Source organism: Glycine max, chromosome 18, assembly GCF_000004515.6.
Source record: "Glycine max cultivar Williams 82 chromosome 18, Glycine_max_v4.0, whole genome shotgun sequence".
Taxonomy (NCBI): Eukaryota; Viridiplantae; Streptophyta; class Magnoliopsida; order Fabales; family Fabaceae; genus Glycine; species Glycine max.
Genome location: NC_038254.2, coordinates 22,183,674 through 22,193,432, shown reverse-complemented (window position 1 = coordinate 22,193,432; position 9,759 = coordinate 22,183,674). Strand labels below are relative to the sequence as shown.

General features: G+C 35.0%; 1 protein-coding gene and 1 pseudogene across 1 annotated transcript; both read left to right on the top strand.

The window, feature by feature from the left end:
• The first annotated feature begins 229 nt into the window (after positions 1-229).
• LOC121173934 (probable receptor-like protein kinase At5g24010) lies at positions 230-1,576 on the top strand (annotated as a pseudogene).
• Positions 1,577-7,192: 5,616 nt separating this feature from the next.
• LOC102669844 (uncharacterized) lies at positions 7,193-8,053 on the top strand. The gene has a single exon (XM_006603266.1). It carries the CDS (start codon positions 7,193-7,195, stop codon positions 8,051-8,053), a length of 861 nt encoding a protein of 286 aa, XP_006603329.1.
• The last annotated feature ends 1,706 nt before the right edge of the window (positions 8,054-9,759 follow it).

Genomic DNA, 9,759 nt, shown 5'->3' with positions numbered 1-9,759 from the left:
AGTAGAGCAACAGGTTATTACCACAAAATCGCCAAAAATTCCTTGTTTGCAATACAATTTCCTACAACCAATCATAAAAGAACCAATATTTATAACAAATGGACAAAATGTTAAACAATTAGAAGGTTCAAATTATAATAGCAAATGATAAGCATCTATTGGGCATCAGTTTTATTTGGGGCTATGACATGAGGTTTTGCTCTAGGACTGTTGTCCAACAACCAAGTTGATGTTGAGGTTTTTCTTAAAGCTAGTGAATGTTGTGGACTCACATGTTGTTCCTAGGAAGAAGAGGTTGTGGGTGTTGGTGAGTTCAGTTGTTGGAGGAATTGTTGTTTTGCTTTTTGTTATAGCTGCTTTGCTGCTTTCTCTCAAATGCAGGAAGAAGAAGAAAACGCAAAGAACAATGGAAAGTGTAGAATGGACGCTTTTATGTGTGTTCGGAGGGAGTTCACTTAGTAGAATGTCTGAAGGGACAACTTTTGCCTCTCTTGGTTCTTATGGTTATTTTGGCTTGACAATCCCTTTTGCCGATATACAATCAGCAACAAACAATTTTGATAGAAGTCTAATTATAGGGTCTGGTGGGTTTGGTATGGTTTACAAAGGGCTCAAAGACAACGTGAAGGTTGCAGTCAAGAGAGGCATGCCTGGATCCAGACAAGGGCTTCTAGAATTCCAAACCGAAATAACAATCTTTTCCAAAATTTTCCATCGCCATCTTGTTTCACTAGTTGGATATTGTGAAGAAAACTCAGAAATGATACTTGTCTATGAGTATATGGAAAAAGGTCCACTCAAAAAGCATCTATATGGCTCAGCAGGACAAGCACCTTTGTCTTGGAAGTAGTGGCTTGAGATATGCATTGGTGCAGCTAGAGGTCTCCACTATCTACACACTGGTTTCGTGCAAGGAATCATCCACTGTGACATCAAATCAACCAATATTTTTCTCGATGAAAACTATGTGGCCAAGGTTGTAGATTTTGGTCTTTCAAGATCTGGACCTTGTCTCAATGAAATCCATGTGAGCACTGGTGTGAAAGGTAGTTTTGGTTATCTTGATCTGGAGTATTTTCGAAGGCAGCAGCTTACAGATAAGTCAGATGTTTACTCATTTGGGGTGGTGCTTTTTGAGGTTCTTTGTGCCGGACCTGCTATTGATCCACAACTTGATAGGGAATAGGTGAACTTAGCCGAATAGGCGCTTGAATGGCAGAAAAAGGGCATGCTGGAGCATATTATTGATCCCTATCTTGTTGGGAAGATAAAGCAAAGCTCTTTGAAGAAGTTTGGTGAAACAACAGAAAAACGTCTGGCTAAATATGGTGTTGATAGGCCAACAATGGGTGCTGTATTGTGGAATTTGGAATATGCACTTCAGCTCCAAGAAAGTGAACAAGAAGGAGAGCCATATGATGATAGCAATGCTCAGGAAACAGTGAATGTGACAACTACAATAATTCCTGGGAGTCCTTCTAGTAACGTAATAAGAGAGGGAGATAATGGTAATGTTTATTCAGACATAAGTGCTACCGAAGTTTTTTCTCAACTAATGAACAGTGAAGGCAGATAGAGATAGAAATATCCTGCAAATAGAGGCTATTCTTGCTGATGCATAAAAAGTTTCACATGGAAATAAATGAGTACACAGATCACTAGATTGCCTCTTTGCCTTTGTTTTCCTTTTATTTTTCTTCATCCTTTCCTGTTATCATTTTGACTCAAATTCTTCCAAAGATTAAAAAATCAGAATGCTTTTAGAGTAGGTAGACAAAGTCTAGATGTCACTCTATTTGCAAATCAGGTAGCAGAAGATGTAACAAATAGAAGAAATTGGGCTTTGAGTAGGGTTCTTGGAAAAGGATCTTGATAGAAAAGATTTTGATGCTAAATGTATAGAAGGTGGATTTCCTGCTACTTTTTCTATGATTATGTATAACAACAAAAGTATATTATGATTTAGGAAAATTAGAAAATAAGGAGTTAGGGAAGGGGAATGTTTTCTATATTTGTAATTCTGTAACTGTGGTGGAGAGCTCATAAAGGTATCCAAGTTGGTTTAAAGGAAGTTAAGGTTTCACACCTTCACTTCACTGATGATTCAGATCTCTTCTTCGAGGAGTATAATGATCCCTTTGTGAATGTTTTATTTTTTATTATACTAAGTCCTAGTTTATGCAAACTATACATTACAAGAAACATTTAGAAGTGGGATGTTCAAGTTATGAGTCTGCTTCCTAACAAAAATATAGTATGTATTCTCAATCAAAATATCTCCATCAAAACCACAAATCTAGTACACAACAACAATTAAAAGGATTTGAATTAACATTGAAGAAGAAATTTCCACATTCAATCTAATGTAAACGACTTTAGACAGTTAAAAGTTGAGGAATAATACAGTACTTAAGTATTTGAGATAAAATTATTTGAAAAAAGAAATAAAGTCAATGAAAGTTAACATGAAGTAGTATGTTCAACCCCTGAATAGAGTGTGAAGCTCACTTTGGTAAAGGAACATCATATTATTAGATAAAATATTTCAATCACAAAAAATTCAAAGAATCACCGAAATTCTTCAATATATGGAGATGGAAGTTCTTCGTCTGTGGCAGGTCTCACCTCTGTACAAACCTGAGATATTGAGCACACTATCATAAGACAATAAGCGATACATGTTGGAACTACTACACTATTGCACTTAAACCTATTCATCACAAAAGTCATAACTGGTTACAAAAGCAATTTTTTCATGATTTGCTTAATTCCCTAATTTCCAATTAAGTTTCTTGTGATTTTGATGTCTTCACTGAAAACCCATGCTACAATAGGCAAGTTTAATAAGCAGACTTGAACCTTATAATGCTCTTCAGTCCACATCGATACTAAAGTTCAGATCAATGCATGAAGATCCAGATTACAATCATTATAACTTTCATTGCAACTAAATGAATTGAAGAAATTAAAATAGGTGATTATAATAAACATCTAGTTTTACTTCTGATTATACTAAGTCATGAAGACTATTTATGTTTAATAATAAGTTTGATTAAGAGAGGACTAGCGGGTTTGAATGGTGATAACAAAATTCTTTTACAAGCTCTTGCGGCTGCTTCTCAAGGTTACAGGCTTATAGAACCCTCTTTTTTACTTTATCACACACACATATAGTCAAAGGAACAAAATACACATAACCACATGTGTGCACATGGACACGCAGTCACACACACACAATTATATTAAGTTGAAAGGTAACAATTAGTAATCCACAAGGAAAGCAACAAATGCAACTAACAAAGTGAAAATGAACAATTATCTTGGTATGTGAATACACCTCTCTCATTGTTACTGTTAATTATATTAAAATTTGTAGGCTTAAAGCATTTGGAAAGTCAACTTGTTACACTTTGATAGGGAGCTAGTTTCTTTGTGTTTTGGATAAGGGGGTTGGGTGGGTTATGGATGGAGAGAAATATGTCTTTAGGAGTTTGGAGCATGGTCTACTACTCTGGTTTGAGTGTCAATTTGGTTGAAGCAAATTGAAAGCCTGGCTATATTGATTTTTTCCTGTCAAGTCTGATTCTACTCACATTGTGTTGGATAGTTGAAGTGAGGATTAACATATATGAATTTGGGTATTCAATTCTAGAGCAAATTTGTCTCTACTCTCATAGATTTACTTGAATTATATTAAGTTCCTATTCTTTGTCTGCCTTTAATTGTAAACATTAGTTGTATACCACTTGCATTTTGTTAGATTGTACCATTTGCTAATTGTGAAGCTATGACTGTGTGTGTTTAGATTAGCTTGTTTTAGTTGACATTAGCTCTATTTTTTGGTTTTTTTAGCAATTTCTCAAGAGGTTTTATTTATTTATTTTAAAAAACAATTATTTCTCTTATTTTATGCTTCCCAAACACACATCTCTTGCATCATTTTGATTAGTTCTGGATCTAACAAATATTTGGCTTTATGAATTGGTTGTGATGCAAAGGTTGCTTTGGACATTCATAATCAGCGTGAAGAGAATCCAGATAAGTTTTATAACCAGCTATTTGGTGTCTAATAGGAACTCAATTTTTAATTGATTGTCTAGTTGTGTATTAATAGGAGGCTAGTTGTATGGTATAAGATTATTTTTATTCTTTTTGTTGGATGATATTGCCATATAAGATTGCTTTCTCTTTCAGTGAATGGAAATTTAATTACATTACATTAGTTTTAGCATAGTATTAAAATTAGCTCTTGGATTAATACATTATGAGTTTTAATATGTCTCAGTTATTATGACTAATATTTTAGTTTATGTATTGCAGAAGAGGTAGCAAAAATAGAGCATGAAAAAGAACCAAACAAGGAAGAAAGAAGAAGCTCAAAAAAGGGAAATGTACAAACCTCAGTACCTGAAGGACTACACAATGAAGTAAGGATGAGCTAGCACTGAATTTCTAGAAGCAGAATATCCCAATTATCACGGTTGTTAGATATTGTCTCCAATTAGCAATCCGTTTTGCAATTTATCTTTCCTCCAAGGCACTAGCTGCCAAAATCTGTTAAGACATTTCATCCACCATTGTATCAGAATATCTATAAATTTGTGAGGGATGTAATTGAATACATAGACAATAATACAAAATCTCTTTCCTTTCCTTGCTCTGTTCTGGAGGTTCTAGGCCTCAAATCCTATAATTGCTTGTCATCTATCAGTGTGTCTATGTGGTTGTGTGTGTGTGTGTGTGTGACTCAGTGTCTTGTTCCACACTCGGGCAACCCTTATGGAGGCAAGCTAAAGGAAGAACAATTAAGTGTTCAAACTAGACCTAGGTCCTAAAATCATATTGTCGAACAATAACCAAAGTAACAAGCACAAAAATTAAAGAAGACAACAACAAAAAGCTTTCAACTGTGCATAGAAACATTAAAAAACTACAATGTTATAAACGTTACCTTTAATGGGGCTCAGCTTCATGACAATGTGTGGCGGAGATGAGAACAGTATGTGAATGAATGAATGAAGCAATATAAGCAATGGAAATGAACATTACCTAAATGTGGCCTCAGCTTTGTCGGTGGTGACTACAGACGGAATAAGAAGCAACGCCGGAGCTCGGACCAAGTGGGATTTCAATGGCACTATCTTTGTCGGAGACGATATGCTATGTAGCTGTGCTACCTGCTCGAGCTCGTAAGCACCAAAGAGTTAGAAAGGAAAAATCACGTGCCCGCCATGTGAAACAATTTAGGATACAAAGACGGGTCTCAGTCAAGAACGTGGCAATAAAGTGGAACATTAGGTGTTCGCCACGTGTGACCAGTAAACATACAAAGACGGGTCTCAGGATAAGACCATCTTTGTATTTTATATGGGAAAATCACGTGTCCGCCACGTGAAACCACCAACGATACAAAGACGGGTCTTCCCACAAGACCGCCTTTGTATGCTAATGATGAAAATGACGTGTCACTGCACCTTGAAACCAGTAATGATACAACGACGAGTCTGCGGATAAGACCATCTTTTTATTTTAAAGGGTAAAATCACGTGGCCGCCACGTGAAACCACTAACGATACAAAGACAGTCTCACGACAAGACCGTCTTTGTATAGTAGTTGCGACAGTCACGTGTTAGGCACATGTAACCACTAATGATACAAAGACGGGTCTAACCACAAGATCGTCTTTGTATGTTAATCACATAATTACAATTTGACATGCCGAGAAACGATGTGGTTGTCTCCTTCTTAATTACGAATATGTCACCGCCTCACATTTTACGACGATTGCCAACAATCGTCGTCGAATCAGCGACGTAAAAAGCACGTTTTTTAGTAGTGTGGTGATGGTTTTGATTCTTTTTCTATTTCTTGTTCAATCTTGATAAATACTGCAACTGATGCTTGTGAGTTGTAATAGATACTACTGGCTACTGTTGTTACTTTGCTTGCTATATTTCCACTTTAATCTTGATTTTTTAAGAGAAGACAGTCTTACACGTGATTTGGTGTTTGTGAACTAAATGACATATGGCAGTGCTATTCGACTATTCTACTTAAATGTAATTGTTATCATTCAACTTAATTTTAACTGCTATTGCTTTTATTATACTTGATTGGATGAAGATAAAGTTTTGCATTGGCTAATAAATTAATAATGCTAGGGGTTATCTATTTAGCGATTTCACTATTGTTAGTAAGTTAATATTATCTATCAATTACATTCTTAAATTCTACATCATTACAATCTTAAATAATCCACTGTTTGCAATTTAGGAATGTTCAAATATTTAATCCTAGCATAGTATTGGTTCCATTTCAAATATTTAATTATGACGTAGGACTTCCACTGGTAGTATTGATTCCATTCCAAATATTTAATCATGATGTAGGAATTCCACTGGGTGTATTGATGGTTCCATTTCAAAATTCTAATATTTAACCATGCTCATTAGTAATAAGTAGACACTCTTTTAATTGAGCTTTCACACCTAATTATTAATTAGGAGTTAAGTTAGTAGTTATTAATTATTTCTCATCTTTTCTTTGCTTTTTAATTTTGCAGTTGAACTTGGAGATGTCATCTACCACAGCCCCATCATCACAAGAAACGTTCACTCAAAATTCATCTCAAACTCAGACACATTAGAGTGAAAAGTGATCTAGCTTGGGGACATTCTAAAGTTGCTGAGGAGAATGAAAAAAACTATTCTATTGTATCTCTATTGTAATACAATTTTTAGGGGAGGTGGCATTAATAGGTTCAAGAATCACTTGGCTGGAGAAAAAGGGTAATGTGAACAATGTAAGAATGTGCCTGCAGATGTTCGATTTTAAATGAAGCAAAATCTTGATGAACGTAACACCAAGAGAAGTAAAGTCCGAGAAGAATATGTGTATAGTGGTCAATTTGGTAAAGATCGAATGAGAATAATTGTGGATGAAGTGCAAGAGCCAATAAGAGTATGTAATGTCAATCAACCTCAAAAGGGGAAGAACATCAATCGCTTAGGTCAGTATTTCATGCCTACAACAACCCCTAGAGCTCAACCTACCTTAAAGGGTGTGTTGCAAAGTAAGGAAGTCATAGAAAAGTGTGGCCTTGCCATTGCAAAGTGGATGATTGATGCTTCTGTGCCATTTAATGCAATTAATTAAGCATATTATCAACCTATGATTGATACTATTAGTAGCATGGGTCCAAGTTATGAAGCTCCAAATTTTCATAGAGTTTGTGGTTATTTGTTAAATAAATGGGTTGATGATGTGAGGAAGCTTGTTGATGGTTATCGAATTGTTTGGAAGCAAATTGGATGCACTCTTATGGCTGATGGGTGGACTGATTGTTGTAGGAGAACTTTCATTAATTTTCTAGTTTATTGTCCTAAAGGAACTGTTTTCTTAAGGTATGTAGATGCTTCTCATGTTTCCAAATCTGCTGAAATGTTGCATAAGCTTTTTAGGGAGAAGGTGTTATTAGTTGGGCCTGAGAATGTTGTTCACATAGTGACAAATAGTGCTGAAAATTATGTTGTTGCTGGTAGATTATTGGAAGTTGACTTTTCTAAGTTATATTGGTCTCCATGTGCTACACAGTGCATTAATTTGATGTTGGATGACATAGGGAAATTAGAGGAAGTAAGTGAGATTGTGACACTTGCTTCAAAAATTACCAAGTATATTTACAATCATTGTTATTCATTATACTTGATGAAAAAATATACAGGTGGAAGAGATATACTTCGTCCAGCTCCAACTCTGTCTGCCACTAATTTCATTGTCTTGCAAAATATATTGGCTCATAAAGATGCACTAAGAGCCATGGTAACATCTAGAGATTGGACAAGCTCAGCTTATGCCAAAGAATCTAGGGCAAAAAAATTTGCGGAACAGATCTTAGACTCCAGGTTTTGGAAAAAATGTGTTGATATTGTGAAGCTCATGGAGTCATTGGTTTGTGTTTTATATATTGTTGACGGCAAAGATAAACCTGCCATGGATTGTTTTTGCCAAGCTATGTATAAAGCCAAAGAGGAGATGATCATGAGGTTTTAGAAAAATAAGAAGGCAGAGCCTGACTTGAATATCTTGGATAGGCATTGGGATTTTAACTTTGTACAAGTATACATGTTGCCGATTATTGGTTAAATCCAGCTTGTCAATTCAATGAAGAATTTGCATAGCATATGTCCACAACATCTGGCCTTTTGGATGTCATTGAAAGGTGTGCTCATGGAGAACTTGATTTGTAGTCTAATTTGACAAGTGAAATGAGAATATTTAAAAATGCCGAGTTAGATTTTGGGAGACTAGTTGCTACACATGAACGGAATACGGTGATGCCAGGTATGTTGATAACTTTTTTTTTGTGATTCTTAATCTTTATTTTAGTTGACTGATGACATATTGATTTATTTTATCATATGTAATATTTTAGATGAATGGTGGGAATCTTATGGATGTAGTGCATCAAATTTGTAAAAGTTGGCTATTCGTGTTCTAAGTCAAATTTGTAGTGCTTCAAGTTGTGAACGAAATTGGAGTATATTTGAGCATATTCATTCAAATAAAAGAAATAGGTTAGAGCATCAAAAGCTTAATGATATTATTTATGTTCGTTACAACTTGAGGTTGCAACAAAGGTATTATTATATTCATTCTTTTTTTTTGTAATAAAAATAATATTTTCTTTTTTGATTGTATATTTTTTGTGCTTGGATTTTCTAATGTCTACTTATGATCAATTTGATAAAATTAGGAATTGTCTAAGGCATCAAAATTATGACCCAATTAATTTTTAAGCATTAGATGATCATTTTAATAGGATATTGGAGGAGTCACCACCATTCTTAACTAATAAAGAGGTGGAGGCTTTACATAATGACCTTGCAAATATGTCCATCCAACCAATTTCTGATGACATTGGTATGTTTCTTTGTTACACTGTACTTATAATTTCATTGTCTGATATTTGGTATCACCATAGTAGTCAATCGTGCACGATAGTGCTGCGATCGTCCGGTTGCAGAGCGGCCCCTTACTGCTCCAAAGACACTCGTTGTGGAGCGCCTGGTTCTAGTGGCTGTCGCGACGCTATTAGCGGGGCAAATAGCGAAGAATCGCAGCAATTTGTGGGTTTTGCATGCGACCCTCATCGTCGTTGGACAAGGCGTTGCGACATTCACCGTTGCCAGCGACAGCTTCTGCTGCTTCCGTCATGCCGTCGTTGGCCTTTCACACACCCATCTGCGTTGTCTTCCTCCTCCATAGGAGCACTGCATGTTAGTGGGCTCGGTCTTGGGGTTTCATTTCTGGGTGTTCCTTTTATTTTTTCTCTTGTCTGTTTTGAGTTTTTGGGCCTCAATTTGAGTTCATTAGCTTTATTTTTCTTATGTAAAACATAACATACTACTAATAAATAATAATAACAACAACAAATATAACAATATAATAAAATATAAAGAACTATTTAAAGTATATATAACATAATGAACTAAAGAATAATAATAATAAAGATATAATAGTTTTAAAAATTATAAAAAATATTTAAAGCATAATATAATTAACTACATAATAATAAGAATAATAAATTATATAATGAAAATATGTGATATAATAAATTAATAATTAATAACAAAATTTCTAAATAATTTAATAATAAGTAATATACGTAATAACTAAAAAAAGAATAGCAGTCATCCTACTACCTGTATCCCGCTATAGCGTTTTTTGGAGGTGGCTGCTTCGCGCCGCCATATGCT

Coding starts and splice junctions, on each gene's coding strand:
- LOC102669844 (XM_006603266.1), top strand. CDS start 7,193: ATGGGTCCAAGTTATGAAGCTCCAAATTTTCATAGAGTTTGTGGTTAT.